The sequence below is a fragment of the Sander lucioperca genome, chromosome 22 (genome assembly GCF_008315115.2).
Source record: "Sander lucioperca isolate FBNREF2018 chromosome 22, SLUC_FBN_1.2, whole genome shotgun sequence".
In the NCBI taxonomy this organism is placed as follows: domain Eukaryota; kingdom Metazoa; phylum Chordata; class Actinopteri; order Perciformes; family Percidae; genus Sander; species Sander lucioperca.
Window position 1 is genome coordinate 16,855,051 of NC_050194.1, and position 23,101 is coordinate 16,878,151.

General features: G+C 39.8%; 2 protein-coding genes and 1 long non-coding RNA gene across 5 annotated transcripts in view; 2 read left to right on the forward strand and 1 right to left on the reverse strand.

The window, feature by feature from the left end:
* The window catches only part of LOC116061149 (vinculin), a 28,207-nt gene extending 11,442 nt beyond the window's left edge, over window positions 1-16,765 (forward strand). Inside the window, exons 3-21 of one of the 2 annotated variants that reach the window (XM_031315076.2) lie at window positions 2,401-2,551; window positions 5,343-5,451; window positions 5,875-5,997; window positions 6,117-6,277; window positions 8,665-8,758; window positions 8,881-9,028; window positions 9,531-9,684; window positions 9,776-9,951; window positions 10,432-10,622; window positions 11,494-11,693; window positions 12,443-12,571; window positions 12,718-12,867; window positions 13,017-13,125; window positions 13,227-13,529; window positions 13,620-13,744; window positions 13,872-14,054; window positions 14,142-14,345; window positions 14,453-14,557; window positions 15,127-16,765. In XM_031315076.2, coding sequence (XP_031170936.1) covers window positions 2,401-2,551; window positions 5,343-5,451; window positions 5,875-5,997; window positions 6,117-6,277; window positions 8,665-8,758; window positions 8,881-9,028; window positions 9,531-9,684; window positions 9,776-9,951; window positions 10,432-10,622; window positions 11,494-11,693; window positions 12,443-12,571; window positions 12,718-12,867; window positions 13,017-13,125; window positions 13,227-13,529; window positions 13,620-13,744; window positions 13,872-14,054; window positions 14,142-14,345; window positions 14,453-14,557; window positions 15,127-15,273 — 2,962 coding nt within the window. In that variant the 3' untranslated portion in view covers window positions 15,274-16,765. The remainder of the gene's footprint in view (window positions 1-2,400; window positions 2,552-5,342; window positions 5,452-5,874; window positions 5,998-6,116; window positions 6,278-8,664; window positions 8,759-8,880; window positions 9,029-9,530; window positions 9,685-9,775; window positions 9,952-10,431; window positions 10,623-11,493; window positions 11,694-12,442; window positions 12,572-12,717; window positions 12,868-13,016; window positions 13,126-13,226; window positions 13,530-13,619; window positions 13,745-13,871; window positions 14,055-14,141; window positions 14,346-14,452; window positions 14,558-15,126) is intronic. The other variant, XM_031315077.2, reaches the window with a different exon arrangement.
* Window positions 193-4,934, reverse strand: LOC118494241. The gene is made up of 2 exons (XR_004896349.1): window positions 4,876-4,934; window positions 193-584 (listed from the first exon to the last, which is right to left on the reverse strand). It is a non-coding gene; the product is annotated as an uncharacterized LOC118494241 (long non-coding RNA).
* A 739-nt stretch (window positions 16,766-17,504) lies between the features above and the next one.
* The window catches only part of adkb (adenosine kinase b), a 114,856-nt gene continuing 109,259 nt past the window's right edge, over window positions 17,505-23,101 (forward strand). Inside the window, exons 1-3 of one of the 2 annotated variants that reach the window (XM_031315052.2) lie at window positions 17,505-17,851; window positions 22,814-22,888; window positions 22,977-23,030. In XM_031315052.2, coding sequence (XP_031170912.1) covers window positions 17,802-17,851; window positions 22,814-22,888; window positions 22,977-23,030 — 179 coding nt within the window. In that variant the 5' untranslated portion in view covers window positions 17,505-17,801. Of the gene's footprint in view, window positions 17,852-21,797; window positions 21,929-22,813; window positions 22,889-22,976; window positions 23,031-23,101 lie in introns of those variants that run through there. The other variant, XM_031315053.2, reaches the window with a different exon arrangement.

Genomic DNA, 23,101 nt, shown 5'->3' on the forward strand with positions numbered 1-23,101 from the left:
TAAGTGCCTCAGAATCTCGCCCTGGTGTAACATAAATACTTTTTTGCCTAGGGAGGAGTTCCTTTACCCTAAATGAGAAGGGCCATAAACTCATACATATCCTCATACATAAGAGCTGCTGTTGCTGCTGCTGCTGCTGCTTTTTGTTTATGGTAAAACATGAAGAACACACACAAAAACTTTACATATTGATGTCGAAAAGGAGAGATGCACATATTTAATCAGATCATGTATTAGTTTTCCTAGGATCACTCCACATCAGCTAAATCCTTCCATTGGGCTCAGCTGCTGCCTGTCTGTATCACAGTCTTTCACCAATCCTCCTTATTACATCAGCAACTACAGTCAAGGTAGGGAGTGGCGGGACCTGGGAGCCCCCCAAGGTCAGGGATGAATTGCATTGGCAGGCTCAGGTCGTCAGGCTCAACACATTTGGCGCCTCAAAGTCACATCGTCACCCTGGTGCCATCCATCAGCACATGTGCTGGAATGTGTCTCCTTCACTAAATATAGTGTCTGTCGGGGGCCTGTTAATGCATGGCTGTTTCTCGCTAGTGCACGCTGAAGGACATTGCTGGCTGGCTCTGCAAAGATACACACACACACACACACACACACACACACACTCACGTCAGCCTTGATGTCATGCATATACATTAGCCTTCATCTTGCAGGAGACTTGCTCTTTCAGAAGAATGGAAACTGAACTCCTCTTGTTTGGCCCCTTTGCAACGCCTAAAATATGGAAAATAGCAATAATGATCCCTTGTTACCACGGTAACATTTGGCCTGTAGGCAAAAGAAGGAAAGCACTGTACTATGGGAACTAGAACATGTGTCACTCCTTGGCTTGTCGCCTGTTTCTATGTGCAATATGGCTGTTATGATACAATGCAGGTGGCATGTATGATGAATAATCAAAGGGCTGAGCCTGCAGTTTTTTCTGCTCTGGAGTGCACTGAGTGCATCGCAGCCAGGAAGCAACTATCAATCATTTACATTTCTGTGGAAACGGGGATTAAATTGGGCCGGAGCCATCCAGAGTGGAGCACTGCCTCCTGAGATCCAAATCCCATCCTGTGAGAACAAGCTAACTTTTCTGTCACGAGACAGAGATACTCATGCTGCAGAAGTCAAAGTCAAGTCAATTTTAGTTTATATAACCCAAAATCACAAATTTGCTTCATAGGGCATTACAATCTGTACAACAAATAACATTTTTTTATCCTTAGTCCCATTAAAACAGTTTAAAGTGGTCTTCATTTTAAACCAGCCCCCAACTTGCTGCCCCCATATCCCACTCACTCAAGAATTCACAAAAAAAAAGAAATGTCCTGTCCATTCACTTATTCATTAGGCTTTTTCAAAAACAAATCTTCTTGAGCTTTTAGCTCTCAACAAGTGGTTCCAAGGTCATGAATGAACCTTCCAGCTCAATTCATTTATATACAGCTATTTCTAACAGTCTCGCTTCAGGACAGTAACACGTTTACTCTGTGAAAACATTGTTTTTATGTTTCAATAATTCCATAACTAAATCCCTTTTTAAAAATCCTCAAGAAATTACTAAAAGTACCTAAAGCTGAAGGAGACGTTTTCTCAATTTAAACTTCACAATATCCTTTTAATTCTGCAGAAGTTTGTTTACATAATTTCCTTACTAGCACTCACTAACGAAGTTCGATTAAGATATCTAATAATTAGTATCTTCATATACATGCTGTGCTGTAGCTTGTCGTGAACAGTATTGTATACACAAGCGGCTAATCACACAAGCGCTTGAATTATAGGAAGGAAACTACTGACCATAGTGTTGGGATGAAGATAAGAGTAAGCTGTTAACATGATGTTTAAACTCTCTGTAAAGGGCTCTTAATATTTTGCCAGTGGATTCTTCAGTTCACAATTCTTTCGAGCTGAAATATTTTCATTTTTGGATACTTTTGATTACACGCTGCATCAGTTACAGTCAAATCTAATCAGGTTAAAGTAATTGTAATCCCGAAATTTAAACATAAATTAAATGTATAAAGAATTGTTGTTAGGCTTTGACTGTAGGTGTAGAAAGGAGTAACCCGTCCTTTCCTAATCCCCAATTTAACCTCTGTATGGAAGACGTTATAAAAAACATTTCATCTGAGATTTTGACTCATCGGCTCTCACATTAGTATTTGCTTGAAATGTGATAAGAAGCATACAAGAAGATGAAAATCATGCTTAGAGAGAAGTCACTGTATGTTATGGCTAGCTGTATCCCAAAGCTTCCATTTGTTTTTGCTGTAGGCAATTTGCTGTTTCCAAGTCCATCTGGCTTCTGAAGGGCTTCGTATCATCAGCATGACTTGTTTTGAGGATTTCTTTTAACTGGTCTTAAAATTCAGTGTCTTCTGCTTTCCACAGAGTGGAGAATGCGTGCACTAAACTGGTGCAGGCTGCCTCCATGTTGAAAGCTGATCCATACTCCGTTCCTGCTCGGGATTACCTCATCGATGGCTCCCGGGGCATCCTCTCTGGGACCTCTGACCTGCTCCTGACCTTTGACGAGGCCGAGGTATTCATACGTTTATTCGCTCATTCATTCTTTATTTTATTTGACATATCTGTAAACCAGCATAAGTCTGTTCGCTGACCAAGAAGGTCACAATGCAGGTTTTGTTACAGGAAAGAAATATCAATCAGGTGACACCAGGGCCAGAGTGGGACTCATTTTCAGCCCTGGAGTTTCATACCTTAGACCGGCCCATTTTACTTCACGACTGACTATATTAAAATAATTAATTAATTTTAATAGTTTAATAATATTTTTAAATTAATAGTAATTAAAACCTTAGTATAAGTCTGCAATAGCGCACTGTTCTCTACAGCCTTGCAATTCAGTGTATTTTTTATAAAATATAATTTCCAATTCAGTGCACATACAGTAAGTGTTGCACAATGTAGACGTATTATTAACTAACAGTTAACATCTTTATAACAACACAATGATGTTCAACGATACCAGAATCTATGTTCTGTGCAACTAAGTGTTTACAGATATCCAAACCGTGAAATTAAATAAAGAGTAAATACAAATTTGTATAATATTCCATATTACTTTTATCCTATTTCCTTTCAGTCGTGGGCTCTGTATATTTTACTATCCTACTTTTGATGATAAAAGACATAATGGGTGTGTGGACTAGTGACATTTGGGCCTGGAAAAGGATTATATTGTAGCTAATCTGATCATGTTTGCTTGTTCACACACTGTGGTGCAACAGCTTACCTGTGCCTTCCACACTACTTGCACACTGCTCTGCTTCTGACACTAAACAACATTTATTATTTAATTTTTTCATTCTCAGCACAAATCTCCCCTTTTTACAAAGCTTTCTGATCAAGTCAAGTCAGTTTCATTAATGTAGTGCCGAATCATCTGGCATCATTGATTATCTCAGGGCATTTTTCATATAGAGCAGGCCTACACCATACTCTTCATTAATATTGATTCTAGTTCTTATAATATTCACTCAATGAGCAATCCTACCTGCCCACTCTGGAGTTATGAGCTCATGGCTGGTGCTTGGTACTGGCTCTTCATTGTCACTGTTAGAAGCAAACTGCACTAGTAGCTGCTGCTGAGAAGCTACAAGAAAAAGTTTGATTCATAAACATGAACGCTGGTTTGCAGGCAACGTTATATTATGTTTTGCATGGCCGCTAGCATCTTCCACTGCTCCTAACTAGCTTAGCTTACCTGTCTCATGGTCTTCATTTAGCGTTTCACTGTTGCTGGTTTTAATGAAAAAGTTTCTCAGTTTAGCACATCTGACTTTCTAGAGCTTCACATTTTTTAATTGTCGCCTTTTTAGCGCCGTTTTGCTTGCATGTCGCAGTCGCATCCTTCAGAACCACTGACTGAATTGTACGAGGTGACGGTTTGTTTGTTTTTTTGAGCAAGGTCCCGTCGTCGTCAGAGGAGTCCAAACAACATCTGTACATTTAATAACAGTTTATTGAGATATCTGACAGTGGAGGAATTGATTTATCTGCCTCTTGTGCTCTGGAGTTCTCCCAGTGCATTAGTTAAGCATTGTTGCAAAATGATGGATGCTTACATGTGCTTTGACTTGCCTGGTGTTTTCAGATGATGTTTCAGATGACTGAAAATACATCAATATGGCGTCGTTTACTCTGTGCTTGGTTATAAACAGGAACCAGGAAGCAGAGTTTGTGATAAGCTGATAACAACATTGCAACCAGATGTCAAAACGCCAAACCAGCAGTTACATGCATGAAAGTCAGCTTTGAACATGTGCTAATCCAGGCTGACTTAAACAACTTAAAAATCAAATTGAATTAAATTTGTTTTTGTTTTTTTATCGTTAACATACATTAATTCACATAGAAGATTGCTGTTCATCTTTCTTTGACAATGAAGTTAGTTTTTTAAATGTTATTACCATACCCCAGACATATCATCATATCTCATCTCTTTAATAACTAAATGTGTATCTGTGGTTCTGTGCTTACTTGTTTGTTAAAACATAAATATCAGCTGTTATCTGATATTTATTATTCTGAAATAATAAGATATCAGCCTTAAAACCCACCATTGGTCAGGCTGTAAAAGATACTGTATATCTGGCAACAAAAGTTAGAAATGGACAGAACATAGGTAATATAGCTTGTAACTATGTTAAAGGTTATACCATTGATTTTCATGGAGCAGAAGCTGATCTGAAAGGGCTTTAGTGTCTTTTAATGGACACTTGATCATGGCAGAGGCCTGCTGTTCCAGGCTCTTCTGGTATAAGGACAGTAGCCATTCTTGCAGTGCATTTCTCTTGGGTACTGCAAAGCTTATAAAATAGACAGAGAGGTAGATAAATATACCGCACATCTTTGAAACTCTCCATATTTCTTACACAAACACTTCCTAAATCTTGAACCAGGCAGAAAGAATGGGCCTGATAGATGATACTCCTTTCCTCTCAGGGATTGAGAGTAAAATAAAAAAAGTTGCAGATCAGCTTTCTGGGAGCAGACATCAGGCGTCCCAGCGCTGTCTGCAGCAGTCAGCAGGAGCCATCAGTCAGTGGTGCCATCATGTTTTCCAATGCAGCTCAGGCATGGCTCTGTATAGTGGAATGGTGACTCCAGCAGTCCACATAAAGCTGGAGTGAAGCAGGACAAAGAGGCTGGAATGTCAGTAGGCAGCATTATCAGAGCGTAATTAGAGAGAATGGGAATGGGAGGAGGAGTGGGTGGTTTTTTTGCATAATCACTTTTCTCTGTGAATGAAACTTTGTTTTTGAATTAGCTTTGCTGTCTTACAACATATTATCCTGTCATTATCATAGGTCCGCAAAATAATCCGTGTGTGCAAAGGCATCCTGGAGTACCTGACAGTGGCAGAGGTGGTGGAGTCTATGGAGGACTTGATCACGTACACAAAGAACCTGGGACCAGGTCAGTTGGCTGATAGAGTAGTGGCAAGATAACTGCTGTAGTCTTGACTTGACGGTATCTTAGAGATTTTGCTGTCTTGGTTGACAGATTCAGGATGTGTATTTGCTGGAGTTGTCATTTAGTTTTTTGCAATGTTAGCAATTTATTTGTGCTTGTTGCAGTGTTGAAAATACTGAACTCAAATTCTCTACTGAAATAAAAGCAGTAACACTTCATTGCAGAATTATCCCATTAGAGGTAAACGCCCTGTATTCAAAGTTTTACTGAAGTAAACACATTTTGTGTTAGAAGTACAACATTTCCATCTGATATGTCTTAAATGGTAATCACCACACACCATTACATTAAAATGACACTAAAAGTATGTTATTTGAGTAAATATACTTAGGTCCTTTCCACCTATGGTTTGTTGCCTGTGTCCAGGAATGACAAAGATGGCAAAGATGATAGATGAGCGACAGCAGGAGCTGACACACCAGGAGCACCGTGTGATGTTGGTCAACTCCATGAACACAGTCAAAGAACTGCTGCCCATCCTCATCTCAGGTACATTATGTTTGTTTTGTTTCTTTTTTTATAAGGCAAATACACTGGCCCACACAATGTATTTTAGGTCGGTATTTTTGAGTTGTATTGTTTATTGTGATTTCTGATTTATATTTCAGGTATCAAAATCTTTGTGACAACCAAGACATCTGGTAGCCAGGGTGTAGAGGAGGCCTTGAAGAACCGTAACTTCACTTTTGAGAAGATGAGCGCCGAGATAAATGAGATCATCAGAGTGCTGCAGCTTACGTCCTGGGACGAGGATGCCTGGGCCAACAAGGTATGCCCAATAAATGACATGCTTTTACCTCTGTTTGTCTATGGCTGTCAAAGTCACATGCACACACTTTTATTATAAGTATACATGAAGAACAAGAGACTGCTTTGGTCTTTGGGCTGCTAAGAGTGTTTAAACTTTGTTTTTGCGCATTCGTTACGGATCGCAGCTGGAAACGGTGTTTGTATGAGCACATTTCTTATTTTGTATGCTACCCACTGTGCTCTCACACAGTCCCAGAATGCCTTAGGCAGGACTCGGCTGCAGACTGGAGAGAATATGAAGTGATTTTATTCTCATTTGGTTTATGTTTTTACTTTTTTAACAAGGCATGCTCTTTGTTTCATCAGGATGACCTTATTTCAAGGTTGACAGGTGTGAAAAATGCTTTTGCTATATTTCAAGCTTACCTACAGTTAGTAATCAAATTAGGAATGATTTAACTTTCTCTGTGTATCTATGTAGCTGGTTAATCTTTTGGGCTCTTTCATCTGTTTCTGCTCTGCACGTTGTGCTTCTTTCCTGTCCCGACACTCTTTCTGTGCCACTTTTTTCTTTGTTGACACTTTCTTTTGTTGCTCTTAGTTGGTATGTCCAGTTCAATATTTGTATTTATGTCGTTCTTCCTTTCTTTTTACCGTTTCTTTCTCCCTTCACCCCCCTGTAGAAGGTAAGCCTTACCTCTCTCGCCACTTGGTTGTGCAGCAGCATGTCTGACAGATGTGTGTGCTGTCTTGTGCTTTGTGGTGCCATTGTGTGCTCATTAGTAATGAGGCAGTTGGGAGGTTAGACTGTTGACTAGATATTGATAGAGTAAATTAGCAGTTTGAATGTATTGGACTGCTAGTGGAATGGTGTTTATTGAAGAAGTGCTTAGCAGGTTTTAATAGCTGATCTATGCAGTACCCCCCCCCCCTCATTTTTTATTTGTTTTGCTTCATAACATGACATTGTATCAACATCTGTGTGTCCTCCTCCTATGTCATGTAAACCTCACTATATGCATGCCCTCAACCTGTCTGATTATTGATTAACCTGACTCATGCAGTATTGATTTGGGTCATTAATGAGAATTCTCTGCATTTTCCTGATCCACATTACCCAGCCTTAGGAGGAGAGCACATAGGAAAACTGATTTGAATTGTGTTGTATGAATGGTAGTTTTAATCCAATATATATGGCCTTGTTTGCTCAACAAATCTTATTTCCCTAAACACAAATTGTGCCTTCTCACTTACATAATCCCTATTTCTAATGCCATGAATCACACCTTGTCTACTTTTTGAGTAATACCAATCTGTGTTTACTATAGGCTGTAAAGAATGTGTGTTTGCATTTGATATGAGTGCAAAGATCCTATATCTATCCATCTTTCACTTCACTTTACTTTACTGCTTTTTCACCCACATACATACACAGGTAGTTACAGACAGAACAGCAGCTGCACAAGTTTGAACAGTAAACTAGTACACCTCCTGTAGCTCTGGTGACATCACTTCACACCTTTATACTACCTGTTTTTCCCTTTCCTTGTTCTGCTATGTTACGACCACACTCCAAGTTATTCAAACAGACATGCTTGTTGTTCTCTTTTATTTTGAAATAGGGATTATTGTGAGGGCTCAGACATATTTGGTGGTGCAGTAGAGGTTTGTTCTTATTCGGCTCAATTTGCTATGGAACTCTTGCTGAACTCTGTGATGAAGATACAAGCTGCATTAGTAAGGAAAGTAACGTGTGTTTTCTGAATTTCTATTATTGTACCATGACAAATAAGCTCACTTAACCACTCATTCATCCACTCTGGTCTCCTGCTTTGCTCCATGTCCTGCAGGACTCCGCTTGATTTTGCAGACTTCGGCAATGAGTGGACTCATTGTCAAGTCAGCCGCTGTTGGACAGATTGTTGTATTTCCATCCATTCTGATTGAGATACAACCGAGAGTCGTTTGGCTTTCATAACATGACGCGCTCATTATTGACGATGTAAAAGAATTATGGAAACGGCATGCGCTACATGGTTGTGCCTGATAGATGTTAGCGATGCTGCATATTGCTGTGTGTTTATTTTACTGGAATAACTAAACAGTTGAGTTTGATCAGAACGATGACGAGAGCCTGGAGCTTTTCTTGACCATGTATCTCGCTCAGGAAAAACTGTGAATGAGGATTATTTCTAATTAGGAATAAAATGATATGACATGTCATCACATGTTAACCTAATTCACACAGAATATATTATTTACAGGGGTATAGTGTCCCTAATACTCATGTCATGATTTATGGAGATTTATGGAATGTGTAAAACATTCATCGACTCCTTTTTTAGTTTTCTTTGGTTGCATTGATTCCCATTTTAAGGTATTCATTTATTCTGTCTTTCAAACCCAAAGGACACAGAGGCCATAAGAAGGGCTCTGGGGCTTATCGACTCAAAGATGGCTCAGGCTAAGAACTGGCTGAGGGATCCAAACGCTCAACCAGGTAATAAATTCCATGTCCTATACCTTAAACTATTAATTCTGCCGCTAATCACGTCCTCACACTGATAATCTAGTTGTATCTAGTGACTAATTTATGTGTTTGGCCTTGTGTTGTACTTCTAGGGGACGCAGGTGAGCAGGCCATCCGCCAGATCCTTGATGAAGCCGGGAAAGTTGGTGAACTGTGTGCTGGGAAGGAGCGCAGAGATATCCTGGGCACAGCCAAAACCCTGGGCCAGATGACTGACCAGGTGTCTGAGATAAGGGCCAGGTACACTATATACCATAAAAGACATTGCTTTGTGTGTTTGTGTCACAACTATGGCAACTATGGTAATCCCCCTCATATTTCATGCAGTCCATGTCTCTTTCATTAGATAGTCTCATGATCCGTTACAGTATGATTCTGTAATCACATTTTCATCGGATATTTGTATTGATGAATGCTCCTTTGACACGGTTTAATTTTCCATCCTTAAAGGGTAGGGAGTGTAAGGCAGTACGCATATTAGAGGGCATTATAGTGTGTAAGAGTGGAAGTGATATCTTTCTGATATGAAAGCTGATTGTCACCAGGGACCCTGAGTCACGCTCGATTAAAAGCAGCTGTCTGGTATTAATCCATAATCTACTTTAACCCCTGGTTGAGTTACTCCTCTGAAAAGCCAAAACAGAGGACCATAATGCAGACAGAAGTGTGCATGTGTGGCCTTTTTAAAGGCATAGCAGTGCTGCAGTTTATGGTATCCATGTGTTTTCCTTGTCCACCCCAGAGGTCAGGGGGCATCCCCAGCCGCCATGCAGAAGGCACAGCAGGTTTCCCAGGGGCTCGACGTGCTAACTGGCAAGGTGGAAAATGCTGCTCGCAAGCTGGAGGCCATGACTAACTCCAAGCAGGTCATCGCCAAAAGGATTGATGCCGCACAGGTGAGTCATTAACCCTGTTTGCCTTACAAAACATGGATTCAAACCTCGAAATAGAAGTATTTGATTATTTTATTTTTTTCTGCCCCTGCAGAACTGGTTGGCAGACCCTAACGGCGGGCCAGAGGGAGAAGAGAACATCAGGGCCCTGCTCACTGAGGCCAAAAAGATAGCTGACATGTGTGAGGACCCCAAAGAAAGAGATGACATCTTACGCTCTATTGGAGAGATCGCTGCCATGACTGCCAAACTGTCTGATCTCAGAAGACAGTAAGTTCCTGACTGCTGGAAATATTGCATCATTATATGCTGAGTTACAGTTGTATTGAGACGTATTGTTTGTTTTTACATATGCAGGGGGACATTTGATAAATGAGTGTTCAGTAATGGTTGTCAACTTGGGCTTGAAAGTTATTCTCTGCCCATAGATCAGTGAGTTATTTTATCTCTTCCGTTTTCCTTCTAATAATTCTCTATTCTTCCTGTGGGAGTACTGATTTTGTACTACAATCTACCTGGAACGGTTCTTCCACTTATTAGAAGTGGATTGGAGTATGTGTTTTTACCACATTTTCAGGTGAATTAGTCCAGATGTGGACAAAACCAGCAATGTGAAAGTGCTCTTAGTCCAAATGATCGATAGCTATTTGTTCTCTAACTGTAAATGGCAATTTACAGACCTAATTTCAGCCATATCTTTACGATAAAACACCACCTCAGACCTTTTTCGCTGTTCTTAATTCCTTATAGGGGTAAAGGTGACACTCCTGAGGCCAGAGCTTTGGCTAAACAGATTGCAACAGCTCTGCAGAACTTGCAGTCCAAGACCAACAAAGCTGTGGCTAATAGCAGGCCTGCAAAGGCAGCTGTTCACTTGGAAGGAAAGATTGAGCAGGCACAGCGCTGGATTGACAATCCCACCATGGATGACAGCGGTGTGGGTGAGTCTGGCTCCCATCCTCCCCAACTTCCTTGTCTCTCTATCTTTCTCCTTCACATTCCTTCCACTTCTCCTGTGGTTAAAAAGCAGACCAGACACTTTGTGTACATATCTCTCTCTACTGTACTCAATGTTCCACAACGCTTTCCCAACACTGTTATTTTTTTCCTTCCTTTGGCTCGCCTCCTCTTAAACCTGGACATTGCCTTATGTTTACAATAGAGCTGTAGTCTGGCTGCTCTAGGAATGACTGGTTCACACAATATGATGGAGGCAAGGCTTACCTCAAAGGAACAACATGAAATAATACAAAAGAAGACATGGTTTTCTTTCCCCTCTAGTGTTGACACAAGCACCCAGTAAAATACCAAAACTACCCAGAATTTAATGGGCAGCTATTTGCATGAGGTGGCCAAGTTCAATGCTGGCACTAAAAAGCACACTTTTTTGTTGACTAGTGCTGACACAATTAACAATTTTCAGTTTAGTATTTAAAATAATTTGTCAATCGAAAACATTCTTTGGTTCAGGCTTCTCAAATGTGAGGATTTGCCTCTTTATTATATCGTTATAAATAAATATTGCTGGGTTTTGGGCTACTAGGCGTACAAAACAAGCTATTTGAAAAGGTCACCGCAGGAATTGTGATGGCCATTTTTCACAATTTTATGACATTTTGTAGATGATTGATCATCAAAAATGAAAAATATATTAATGCCCTAATTTCACAAATAAAATCCAGAAGCAGTGGATGATTTGTCACTTATCACACAGGTTTGTTAGCGTTTGTGCACCCAGAGGTAATAACCAGCCGAATGTTGTTTTTTCATGAATCTTCAAGTGTATATGTTTGTCTTTGTGTGCGTGTTCAGGTCAGGCAGCCATCCGTGGGCTGGTGGCAGAGGGCCACAGACTGGCCAACGCTCTGCCAGGCCCATACAGACAGGAGTTGCTGGGTAAGTGTGAGCAGGTGGAGCAGCTCATGGCCCAGCTGGCCGACCTGGCTGCCCGCGGTGAAGGAGACTCCCCTCAGGCACGTGCTGTTGCTCAGCAGCTCCAAGAGGCTTTGAAAGTAAGACGGCTCTCACTCAACAGTCATTCTCATTCAGACCTGTAGCTTCACTGTGATGGAGCAGGATTTATACACAGAGACAGAGAAACAACCCCCTCTGCTGGTTACCAGGGGTGGAAGAAATATATAAACCCTTAGTACAAGTAGTATGACCACAATTGGAAAATACTCCACTAAAAGTCAGCTTAAGTGTCATAATAACACATACAAAAGTGCAATACAAAAATGTTTTTAATGTTCAAAATTGGAGATACTGAAATGATACAAATCTGTGAAATAATGGTAATCTCAAATCAACAATTTTGGGGGTTTCATTCTTTTACATGAGTTGAAAGATTACAGGCTGAGACACTTCTCTAAAAGTCTTAAAATAATGTCAGTTATTATGGTTCCCTAAAAGTCTGAGGCCATATTTTAAGTTTATGTCGTCCAAACTGAATGTAAGCTTTAAATCTGCAAGATGGGTAGCAACAACAGCCATCAGATTAAATATAAAGTATTCTCACTGAAAGTATAACTTCTCCAAAAACTGAAATGTACAAGTAAAACCTCAATAATGTGCTTTCATACAACACTTTCTTACTTCAGAGGGTATTGAAGTTTAATAAGAATTTTTATTTTTGAATCTACAAGATCAGCGATATTTATTTGGACAAAGTACTCCTGATGTAATGCATGTGTATCTGTAATCCCAGTGAGCCACAATGAGTGTGCTGACTGGTTGTAACATCTGTTTGTCCTCCTCCCAGGACCTGAAAGGGAAGATGCAAGAGGCGATGACTCAGGAGGTGTCGGACATCTTCAGTGACACCACCACCCCCATCAAGTTACTGGCAGTGGCTGCCACTGCCCCGCTGGACGCCCCCAACAGAGATGAGGTCAGTGGTACAGTCGCTCTGCTCCTCACTGTGATCTCACTGCAATCAGCCTCATTCAGTGGTGTTATATTTATTGGCAGGGTGTTGTATTATTTCTAACAACCCTTTTTAATAATGCAGTAATTGTTTAATTTGATCATGTGTAGGTTTTTGACGAAAGGGCTGCCAACTTTGAGAACCACGCCAATAAGCTTGGCACCACAGCAGAGAAGGCTGCGGCTGTCGGTACTGCCAACAAGAGCACAGTGGAGGGAATCCAGGCTGCTGTCAAGTCAACAAGAGATTTAACACCACAAGTATGTAATGGTTTAGTGTTTATATCTGTTTTTCCGTTTGTGTCTGCCCCCCACTCTGCATGAGGCAAACTATTTAAGTGTCTCTCGCTTCTTGAGCCAAATCTATAGCTAGCTTGGACTGACAATTAATTGCCCGGATTGTTTTTAAGGTGGTATCTGCTGCTCGTATTTTGCTGAGAAACCCTGGTAACCAAGCTGCATATGAACATTTTGAAACCATGAAGAATCAGTGGATTGACAACGTGGAGAAAATGACAGGTGAGGTTCCATAAAGATGCTGTCAATTCCCTAATTGCATGAGATCACTAATACATACCTCATTGTGTAATTCCCTATATTGACATGTTACGGATGTTTAGGTTTGGTGGACGAGGCCATCGATACCAAATCCTTGCTAGATGCTTCAGAGGACGCCATCAAGAAGGACTTGGAAAAGTGCCGTTCGGCCATGGCCAACCACCAGCCTCAAATGCTGGTTGCCGGTGCCACCAGCATCGCCCGCAGAGCCAACCGTATCCTTCTGGTGGCGAAGCGAGAGGTGGAGAACTCTGAGGATCCTAAATTCAGGGAGATGGTGAAGGCTGCGTCTGATGAACTGAGCCAGACAATTTCTCCTATGGTGATGAATGCTAAGGCGGTGGCTGGAAAGATCCAGGATCCAAGTAAGCTGATGTTGCTAACACGCGATTATGCTTTGTGCGTATGTGGAACCTTGTGATTAGTGATAAATGTGTTTGTTATGTGATTGCCAGGTCTTCAGAAAGGCTTTCTGGACTCAGGTTATAATATTCTTGGTGCTGTGGCAAAGGTCAGGGAGGCATTTCAGCCCCAAGAGCCAGACTTCCCACCACCTCCGCCTGAACTGGATCAGCTTAGTGTAAGTCCTCAGATAAGCACAACTTTTAATTTGGCAAACCATCTGAAGCTGCTTTGGTTTAGTGTACAAAACGACTTGTATATTGTCTGAACTGCCAAACCATAATTACTTAAACTTGTCCCTGTAGCTTAACGATGACGCAGCACCACCCAAACCTCCTCTTCCTGAGGGCGAGGTTCCTCCACCCAGGCCTCCTCCCCCAGAGGAGAAAGATGAGGAGTTCCCCGAGCAGACTGGCGATATGGTTAATGAGCCAATGATGGTAGCTGCCAGGCAGCTCCACGATGAAGCCCGCAAATGGTCCAGCAAAGTAAGTCAACACTGTAAAACGAGTAATTGACTTTTACGTTGGAATCCTATGCTTTCAGATTGATTTTGTTCCTGTCGTATCTCATAGGGAAATGACATCATTGGTGCCGCCAAACGAATGGCCTTGCTCATGGCTGAGATGTCACGTCTGGTGCGTGGAGGCAGCGGAAACAAACGCGCCCTCATTCAGTGCGCCAAGGACATTGCTAAGGCTTCTGACGAAGTCACACGGCTGGCCAAGGAGGTGGCCAAGCAGTGTACCGACAAGCGTATCCGGACCAACCTTCTCCAGGTCTGTTCAGTCGTCTTCATCAGAGGGGTTTGCAGTGGATTTTCACTGTGGAAAGACTACTTTATTTGTTTTGTCTGACCTCACCTGACTTTCTGATCTCGTTTCAGGTGTGCGAGCGCATTCCCACCATCAGCACTCAGCTCAAAATCCTGTCCACAGTCAAGGCCACCATGTTGGGTCGTACCAACATCAGTGAAGAGGAGTCAGAGCAGGTGAGCAGAGTCTTTATTATGAGTGGGTCCGATCACTAGACTGGGTAAACCCAGCCCGATCTGCCGGCGATTTGATTTCGCCCTGCAGCTCAGGCTGGAAACCTGTACGTTTATCTATCCTGCTTCCGTTACAATTTTGCAAGGACCAATCACAAACTGGCTTATCCACCTGGCGTGCTATTGGCAGGTTTAACACGATGACGATAGAGAAGCGACCACGCAGCTTCTTGTTTACATTCAACATAGCGGCCTCCGAAGCGCAGCAACCCGTTGATGCCGCTGTCGCTGTTACGTCACCCGGATCGTTGGTCTGATTGGTTGAAGGACTATCCCAATTGCGTACAGAGTCATTTGAACTATGCCCGTTGATCACGCCTCTTGTGCAGTAGAAAATACAGAACAGACTCCCCAGACTAATGTTCAATCTTAAAAGATTGAGCTTGGTCTGGTGATAGCCAGACTCTCCGATCACAAGACTCCCATTGTTTTCCTATAGCAGCCTTTAAAAAAAGAAAAAAGTTTATTTCATTCTCCCTCATCACTGTATCTCCTAATTTCTTCTTCGGCAGGCTACTGAGATGTTGGTCCACAATGCACAGAACCTGATGCAGTCTGTGAAGGAGACAGTCAGGGAGGCCGAGGCAGCTTCCATTAAGATCCGGACAGATGCAGGTTTTACCCTCCACTGGGTCAGAAAGACCCCCTGGTACCAGTAAGAGAAGGGCCACTGTTCCTCCGCTTCGCACTGGTTCTATCCAGCTGTCCAGGAGGGCATTGAATGGACAGATATATACTTTATCAGAGCTATAATGTCAGTGTCTGTCACACTGATATGGGTAAAGCTTCTCTATTTGTCCCGTATCCTGTCTGTAACAGTTGCTGTTCTGGTAGAATGTAAACAATGGGACTATCAGTGCGAGTTATGGGTTAGATTCTTACTGAGAACGTCTTTTTCTTTCTTTCTAAAAGTGTGTAAAAAAATAGTTTTAAAGCTTATTTTGACAAATCCCAGGAATATATACTGTATGCTTTGATTAGAGGTTGGATTACATATAATACAAGGTTGTTTTGGGCCTCATCTAGACACAAAGCTTAAGTTAAATTTAAAGAGACATTTTTATATCTTTGTACTGATAATTGTATTGTCACTATCATTTATTCACCTTTGCTAGGATAAGCACATGAACTTTAGGAGCTGATACAAGTACAGTATAGGCCAACACTCAGCACACGTTAAATATATTCAGTGGTATTATGCCTGTTTACACTATTCTATACGATTACAAGTGAAAGCAAAACACTGTTTATTATTTGACATATTGTAATGCAATTGTAGCATTTTTTATTTTCTTGAGTTCTGCCAAAGACATTCTGCCATGATCTTTGAAAGTATATTTGTCTTTCTTTGGCCACTAATACATTTTTTTGGTACTTAAAAGTAACTTAAATTTCTGCCATCAGTAGGTAAAGATAACAACTGCTTGCATTCAACTCATTCAACTCTTTCTATAGATGTTTCAAGTTCCACATGTTGCATTGAGATTACATGTAAGAAACAGGTTTGTGCAACATTATGAGGCCTAGTTATTATCCTGATTTTCACAGCAAACTAACAAAGCTTAGTCTTCTTCAGAGAGGCTCGTCTTGCCCGCACACAGTTGTACGTCTCATTTTTTTGTCATATATGAATTGCATACTTCGCCTAGGTAGCCAAGGGAATGACCATAGTTTAAAGATGAAGCACAGAGTCATCTGCAGCTGGTGAAATCTTCATTTTATGTTATCACATTTGTTCCAACATGTCTTGATACACTAAACATAACTGACCACTATTTGTGGTAACTGTAGTTGATATTTTGAAATGTCTGAAGACATGGTGGTGTGAATGTGTCTTTTTACTTATCTAATACCAACTGATGTGCCTTGCAAAATAAACTTTTTTGCAATTGATACAGTTCTAATTTTGTATAATTTGTACAAGGTATGATGGTGTTTATTTGTTTAAATCACTTGTTGTACATTGTTCTTCTATTAAGCTACACCCACTTCATAACTTACTTCAAGTCAAATTATGCTCTATGCAAACCCTGAGAACATTTGCTTGAAAAGATAACTGAATTATGCAACTTGGTTGGGTTTAAATGGACATGAACAACATTTTACTGAGGCATTGTTCACAGTTTTGTAATAAAGCATTTTATCGCACTTGCTATGTTTGCTCTATAATTTCTATATGCTCACCCCAGCCTGTATTGTAAGGAAGTTAAGGCTCTTGTTAGAACATGATTGTTCCAAAAGCCTTATTCCTCTTTTTTATATTGAAGTTTTGTCAAAGAGATTGTCCCTTATAGTTTTTTAGAAACATGTTGCTGCAGGTCAGCAGTTACATGAATATCACCAGGACATTTCTCTTGGTTTGATTTGAACTTATGGAAATAAATAAAACTCATAATCTGAATTTGCATAAGGCCATTTGTTAATGTAAATTAATGCTGTGAAGGAGCATTTTGGTTTAAAAGAAATGCAACATGTAGGCTATACATTTGAACATAGGGCCCACTTAAAAGAAGAGGCGACATGATAATCATATTACAAACTAATTTGCAATTAGTTAGGCTACTAATGCAAGTTAGTTTACTCTAAACCAATCACTGAATATGGGCACTCTGGGACGTTGAGGATCTGCGGTCTGTTTGCTAATCCAGGCTTTTTTTTTTAAGGTGTCAGTGGTGCATAAACTGAGCCGAGAAGATGTATCTTTTTACTCCACTACATATATTTGAGGATATACATCTCTCGTTTAAGTATTACATTAATGAATAACAATATCGTATTAATAATGTAAAGTAGCCTACTATTGTAATATATCAACACTCAGCGGCCTGCCACACTAAATAGAACCACGTTTTGTCTACAGTGTGAAATATGCAGACTGTGAAGTTGAACTGGTGAAACAGGTGAAAGGGAAAACACCGCGATAACGCGAGATAACTAAATCGCACGCTTTCTTTATGTGAGTCAAATGCACATTGGTTCGGACAGGGGAAAGTAACGAGCTAATACCGACCCTTCCCTGAAACATTAACCATTAATTGTTTTTCTGGGTTGCATGCTGTCGACCAATTTCTTCATCGTCATCATCATCTGTGGTGAAGGAAGCTGCAACCTACTCTTTCCCAGCAGTGAGCAGTGGCTTCCCAGGCTCCGCAGCGTCAACAACACAGCCCGTTGCTGATTAAACTAAATGTCTGACGGAGAACCAAACATGTCGACAGGGAGGAAAACAGCGTTAAGGTAATAAGCCGATAGTATTTGTGCTATCTGACGGGTAATGCTCTGCATAGTTAGCTTCTGTAGCTAGCTAGCTGTTAATTCATGCAAACGTCTCTGGTGTTGTGGTAAAGTGTCCGCAGGCGGTGCAGGTTGAAAGGCGCTAAGCAGTTTGAACCTTTGAACGTGACATCAACTCAAGTATTCAGGTGAAACCGGTGTTAGCGTTACACATTCCGTCATAACGATGCTAACCGCAGCTAGCAGGATAGGGTGGGCTCACCACATGATCGGTAAATTAGATTTATCCATCCATACATTTAATTATCCTAAAAAAGGTATAAAATACCTTTTGTATCATGTATTACACTTGTCATGTGGGTGTGATAACAGCTCAAAAGGTCTTGTTTTTAATATATTTCTGATATGGATTTGACATCTTAAAGTGTAAGGATTTTATGAGTCATTCTATAATTAGGGGTACATTTCATTTCAACAAGAAGTGAAGAAATCAGTGTGTTTTTTTTGCTAAATAATTAAGTTGGTATCCCTAATATACCCCCATAATGTCTACATTCACGAGTTGTCAAGCTTAAGCTCGATTTACTTTTTAAATATTTAAATAAAAATAAACATTCCATTCATTATTTTGTCAACTGTGTTACAGACAAAAGTTTTGTCATAAAAGACACAAATTAAGTACTACACATTTGATAAAACATTTGTTTGAAAGTTCTTGAGTCTATTTACCAAGGATTTTGAGGTTGTCTGTTTGACTGATTAAAATAATATGAATTTTGAGCTGGATAATGGATATCCTGTTGGATAAAAATAATCAAGGATGAATACTTTTTCAACATAAATCACCATTACACTGGATTTAGAGTTATTCAACGTCCTTATGTAAGACTTCCCTCTCTAGAAATCTCCACCATCATTGTACTACAGTTTGGCCAACATTTTAAAGACTTATGACACAAAAATCACACGTAAAACAGTTGACAGATAAAGTAACACAGTTGACAGGATGCATAAGGAAAGAAGAGAAACCTTTCTTTAAAATAAAACCTTTTAATTTTGATGATACAAATTTAAGCGTCAGATACAATTATTGAACAAGTATCTATCTCATATGAAACAATGAAGAAATGCAGTTAATACTAATTATTCTCATTCCCAAAACAGTCTTTCCAACTCATCTACTCTTAGTCTATTTCATCTTTCAGTTTCTTTTGTCTTTGTGTTTCTTTTTTTAAATCTTATAAGTATAAATACTTATTAGATTTTATTTATTTACCAATAGTAAAACATTAATCCTTTAAATTATGCCTATATTTTAGCCTATAAAATGATTATAATTTATCAAACGCACAGTAGGAACTGTGAAATATGAAAAAAGACCAGAATAACATACATTTAAAACAAATAATGTAGCCAAATATACAGTAAAGAATAGCCTTGTAAGTGTATACTGGGTCTTTTTAATTAAAACATCAGCCCAGCATTTCAATATTTTGTCAGTTTCGTGTCTTGTCATCCGTATAATTAGCATAACATTTAAAGTGGTCTGCAGCATAGTGTCTTGTTGACATTTTGCAGTGTTAAGTTAATTGTGCAGCATTCACTTGACTTGAGGAAAACTTACCTTTCGCAGCGCAGTTGTCCATATAGTCACGATTCTGAGTTAATGTTTAAAGACAATAAGCACGGAGGGACTTTTTTTACACAGTTGAATTGCTCTTGACAAAAGTAATGCACTCAACTCAAGTGTATTTGCATTGTACTTTAAACACAACAGTCAATCGAAACCGCTTTACAGTGCAGAGAGAAAAAAACAGAACAAATGAATAATAAAGGAAAGGACAAGGAAAGAAAAACAAAATAAAATCCACATGTTCATGACAGTCAGAGACAACCGGCTCCTAACAGTGAGACAGCAAACAACTTAATGCCTCAGAAATTTAGGAGGAGGTGGCCGGGTTGGCTCAGTGGTATACTGAGAGATTTATGCTTCGATGCAGAGGTCCAGGGTTCGAATCCGACCTGTGACAATTTCCTGCATGTTTCCCCCCCCCCTCTCCCCCTTCTCACCAAGCTGTCCTGTCAAAATTAAAGGCGGATAAGCCCAAAAAAATAATCTTTTAAAAGAAATTTAGGAGGAGAAAGGAAAATGGCCTTTTTCATGGATGACATTTTGACAGGTCACAGTAGGATAAGCACATGCGTAAATCATAACATTATTGATGGCTGAATTTCATGTTGCTGCTTCAGTTTTCAGGGTCCTGGTGTTGTGCATGCTGGCTCACTGTCACACCGTCACGGCTTACTGGGACACTTAAATAGGAAAGAGACATATTTATTTATTTTTATTTAACCTTTATTTAACCAGGTAGGCCGTTGAGAACAGGTTCTCATTTGCAACGGCGACCTGGCCAAGAAAAGCGTAGGCGTGCAAGACAACAAATAGTTTCACATTCAATACAATACAAGAATACAGAATACAAAATGCTACATAAAGTGCAGAATAAGTGGGCATTACAATTGCCGGAACGTAGTGAGGTGTAAGTAAGTCGATGGATGTGCAGCATACGTGAACAGAGAGTCTATATCAATGCTGAGAAGGTGTAAAGAGTCAATAAACAGTTAGTCTAGTGGTCTAGTTAGTGAAGTAGATCAGTTATAACTAGGGCTGTCAGCATTAACGCGTTAATCGCGACGTGATTAAGGGCCGAGCATAATGCGTTAATTTATTTTAATCGCATGCCGCCATTTATTAATTTATTTTACACTTCGCTCGGCTTCGCGTCGTTCACTAGATAGTGAAGTAGATCAGTAGATTGGCAAAAAAGTGTGTGGCAACAAAGGTGGGAAGAAAATAATGGTTGAGTATACAAGGGCAGATGAAAAGTGCAAAATAGCATAAACAAATATGATAGCAATGCAGGTGTGGATGTGCAACTATGCAGTGGGCCATGACAGAGATAATGGGGTAAGGGTGTGCAAAAACAGTGGGTAAAAGACGGGGAACAGTTAGCACATACAGTGATCGGACAGGAGTCCATAGTTAATGTTATAACATATATTTACACTTTTAATCTTTATAGTAAGCAAAAAATGCAATACCATCACTAACTGCTTAGTTTGCCGTAGTTAAGCTGACATTATGAGGAGGAGGCCCTTGATGTAAAGTTAGCAAAGATGCAGGTGAACAGGTAACATCATACTACCAACAACTTGCCACACTAAATACTTTAATAATCATCAATAAAATCACTCCAAGTCAAACAAATAAATAACAATAATGATAATAAACAATTCTTCAGAAATTATAACAATGATAAGCTCGGACTGCCAATTTTCCCATCAGTCCTATTTTTAAATTGTGTGGTAGTAAACTATTGTGGTAGTTACTTATTATTTCAGTGTACACCACAGAACCTAAAGGAACAAGTAAACATAATGTGTGTTACTGTTTAAACAAAACAAGAGTCCATGCTCCAAATGTTTAAAACAAATTGCAAACACATAGCCTAGGCTTTATTTATTAGAATTTATTATTCCCATTTAGATTGAATTTACACATTTTAGATATAAGAGTAACTAAATCTAAGTTCTTCATGTGTTCTGATCATAGACTGTATAGTCTATGGTTGTGATGCTGTTAAAGGTTGGTTTATATGTTTGTATACAGCTACGCAGCTTGATATTTTGTATATGTAACTCAAATGTTGTATAAATAAATATGCAATGTGTATGGTTAAAAAATTACACATTAGTCATTTTAAATGTCTTTTTTTTGTCTTTCTTTTTTTTTTACTTTATGGCTGGTATTGGTGTTTACCACAGGGCCCAGCTTCTTTCCCATTGGCCTCAAATGTAGCATAGAAAGCTTTACAATAATTGGAACAAGTGTAGCCAATCATACGCCTAGAAGATACAAAGGCCCGCCCCCTTCTTCCACCAACCAGTCAGTGTTGACCAAAGTGCAGCTGCAGTTCCTGTAGTCAAAAAGCACATTGCTTTGACAGAGAGGAGAAAACGTTTGACCATTTAATCATCAGGTTAGGCTGCTGAGTTTTCTGACATAATGTCAACTCCAAGGTAAGATCCCAATGATACTATCCTCCACTGTTTCCACAGGGAACAGTTCTGCTAACTATTGAGGTTGTCTTTTATTTTACACTCACAGCACTGCCATTTTTTTTTTTTTTTTGTTAAATTGGTTGATTGAAAACATTGCAAGAAAGTGTGAAATGACAGATTTTAATTAAGTTGAGGTGGCTTTAGTGAGTCTGGATCTTTTTGCAGATCACATAAATAAGCTAAACTGCTGCACAAGAGAACAATTATTTCTCTGTGTGATCTTCAATCAGACATTGAATACATTGTCTTGCGTTTTATGAAAGGTTGGTAACCTGTTATGAAGACTGTAGCCTTTGGCCGCTATGATATGAAAGAATTCAAACAGCATACAGTTTTTCCTGCTATGACGCATAGTCTAAGCATGCATTATGAATAAATGACACAAGCTACACATGTCTGTACATGGGAACGTTGACACATCAGTTTCTCAGAGAATCCTTTATTTTGATCTTTTTAATGGGCCTGCTTTTCATTTGACTAATCTCCATCTGAATGGGGGACAAAAGAAACTCATTGGCAGTTTTACATTTCTCTGAGGAGTGATCACTCCCAAAGCCCTAAAAACAAATCACTCATTAGTCTGTTATGAGCTCATTAGTTTGCAATTGTACATGTTTCTGTAGCTTTATTTTCTCCACATGTTGACCGTAGAGAGGAGGTCAGGTAACAGAGCCATCAGTGAAACACCACATGGGTTCATCCCTCATCAAAGTTCCAGTGACTTGATTCAACAAAGCAGAAACAGATGATTTTCTCTTTCAGGCAGATTGTTTGTGTCCTCTGTACATGCAGAGCTATCAAGTGGGAGTCTGCATAATACAATAAGTTTTTGTCCCGCTACAGTGAAAACACACTCTTTGGGATGGGAAATCCCTTGCTCGACATTTCAGCTGTTGTGGACAAAGACTTCCTTGACAAGTAAGTCTAAACAGCTGATTTGTTTTCAACTCCATATTGTGTCTTATCTGACCAAAATGCACTAACGTTATTTTCTTTTTTTTTGTAGGTTTGGACTGAAGCTTAATGACCAGATCCTCGCTGAAGAAAAACACAAAGTCTTGTGAGTCAAAGCTTTACTGGGACACCACATGCTTCAGTAGTGTAACAGAAAGTGTTAAAATTACATGGAAC